This window comes from Seriola lalandi, unplaced genomic scaffold (genome assembly GCF_002814215.2).
Source record: "Seriola lalandi dorsalis isolate HSWRI2012SDOR001 ecotype SW California unplaced genomic scaffold, Sedor1 jcf7180002054964, whole genome shotgun sequence".
Lineage (NCBI taxonomy): Eukaryota > Metazoa > Chordata > Actinopteri > Carangiformes > Carangidae > Seriola > Seriola lalandi.
In genome coordinates this window covers 144,062-146,503 of record NW_019525515.1, presented here as the reverse complement: position 1 = coordinate 146,503, position 2,442 = coordinate 144,062, and the positions used below count along the sequence as shown (strand labels likewise).

Below are 2,442 nucleotides of genomic sequence, written 5' to 3'. Positions count from 1 at the left end.
ACTGTTATTACACACATACTGCTGTCACAGATCTCAGGTGTAGCACCCTCTAGTTGTACATGTTAGAATAATAGTGAGGCACATTTGGGACATGGTGCCCCCTACCTCGTCTTTTTTTTTTGACATTTGTAAGATTGAGCCGGTGGCCCTGCCCCCTACCTCTTCTTGGCGGGCAGGTCTTTGGCCTCGATGACCCACACTGTCAGGACATTCTCCAGCCGCCTGCTGTTGTCTTTGTTGGGGTGAACTGCTCGTCGGAGGTTCTCCATCCATTTATCTCTCTCTGCTGCCGAGCGACACGAAAAACACTTGGTGCCTGTTGTGGTGGTTACCTAGGAGACACACAGGGGAGGTCATCACCACAGAAACACGAGGATGAGTATGTATTGTGTTTTCAGTGTGTATTAAGAGTGTGTGCTGTGTGTGGTTTGTGTGTGACCTCGAAGCAGTAGTCCTGTCCCAGCAGGGAGGAGTGAACTGGTTTGATGATCACTGACTGGTCCATCCTGAGCTCCAGAGATGACACACAGCCGGCGCTTAGCAACGACTCCTGGCTACCACAACGCAGCCGCCGCATCACACACCTGGAACACACACACACACACACACACACACACACACACACACACACACACACAAACACACACACATAGTGTTAGCATGGTGTGAAACAGCATCATCCTAAACTCTAACCAGGTCTAAGTACACAGAGGACAGTGCGGTGAGACCAGGTTCCAGGTACCCAGGTCTGGACCCCTAAATGTTCCGTTTTTTTAATTACTGGCTGGCTCTGGATCCATCTGGACACTGACATTATCCTTCAGAAGCATGAAGCTGTAGGGTCCACTACCAAACAAACCACAGCAGGTCTCAGCACTGTTAGTTCACAGGGTCTCCACAGGCAGCAGGAGTAGTATCCACAGACAGCAGGAATGGTATCCACAGGCAGCAGGAGTGGTATCCACAGTCCACAGGAAGCAGGAGTAGTATCCACAGGAAGCAGGAGTGGTATCCACTGGCAGCAGAAGTGGCATCCACTGGCAGCAGGAGTGGTAGTCTGAAGCTCAGGTCCTATAAAAGTCAATCGTCCAAACTGTCCAGCACCATGATCAAAGATAATTTGGCTGACTGTCTGATATTCAAGTTTTCAGCCTCAGTTTCATCTGGTTCCTGTCTTCATCTGCAGCCTGCCCAGGCCTCCTCTGGACCCCAGTACCCAGCCCTGCCTCCAGTCCTTTACCACAGCCCACCAGAGCGGTGCTGCCTTCGTCCATGCGTCTGCCTGTCTGACCCTCCTCCTGTGTAGCTCCATTCGGCTGACCACTCGAGGTCTCCTGATCTGTCTCACCTGAGATCCCCAGGTCCAGGCTCTTCAGGTCCCTGCCCATTTGCTCCTTTTGCTTGTTTGGACTGGTCTCCCTGGTTCTGGCCCTGGTCTCCTACCATCAGCTGTTCTGTCCTCCATGTTTTTGGTGTGTCAAATGGTGAATTAATTATTCTCTGTCAAGACTGTGGGCTAATGAGAAAGCAGGAGAAAGAAGACGTACAGACTCAACCAGTAGAGGGCTGAGGATCCGCCCCCTTCAGGAGGTGCTACTAAACACAAACAACACAACATATCAACACCAACAACACATCAACACATCAACGGAAACAATATCAACACATCAACACCAAAAACATCAAATCAACACATCAACACAACAACAACAACAGAAACAACATCAACAGAAACAACACATAAACACAACACATCAACACCAACAACACATCAACATCAACACATCAACAGAAACAACATCAACACATCAACACCAAAAACATCAAATCAACACATCAACACAACAGAAACAACATCAACACCAACAACACAACAACCCCTCCATCTGAACATGGACAATGACTGTTCAAACTTTAGAATAGAGAACATGTTCTTCTAAATAACAGCCTGTTTCCTCTGTAATAACGAACAGCTGATTGTTCCTGTTTGTAGAACACAGTAGAACAGTAGAACTCAGTAGAGCACAGTAGAATACAGAACAGTAGATTTTTTTGGATAGAACGATGATCAGCTCTGTCAGCTGACCACACACACACCCACACACAGGATGATCTCTCAGAAACTCATGTTGTCCCTCTGTTAGCTCGTTATCTGTCATTATCTTAACGAGCTGCTTAATGTTAGCTGCTTACAATGCCAAATCTTCAGGGATGTCTGCTTGTGTGTGTGTGCTGTTGCTTAACCTTGTTTAGCTAAACATCGTGGCTAACAGTGTGTGACTAGCCTAGCCACATGCTAACATACCAGGCTAGCTGTGTGCAGGCTGAAGCCAGGCTAACACACACATACACACACACACACACACACACACACACACACACACACACACACACACACACACACAAATGCAGCATGCATGATCATGCAAATCAGGTGAAAGA

General features: G+C 47.8%; 1 protein-coding gene across 1 annotated transcript in view; it reads right to left on the bottom strand.

Moving 5' to 3' along the window:
- Positions 1–2,442, bottom strand: part of LOC111646081 (disabled homolog 2-interacting protein-like) — a 13,829-nt gene that overhangs the window by 10,450 nt on the left and 937 nt on the right. The window contains exons 2-3 of the mRNA XM_087170849.1: positions 440–584; positions 160–332 (exon numbers count right to left, since the gene is read on the bottom strand). Of these exons, the coding sequence (XP_087026975.1) occupies positions 160–332; positions 440–577 (311 nt within the window). The 5' untranslated portion in view covers positions 578–584. The remainder of the gene's footprint in view (positions 1–159; positions 333–439; positions 585–2,442) is intronic.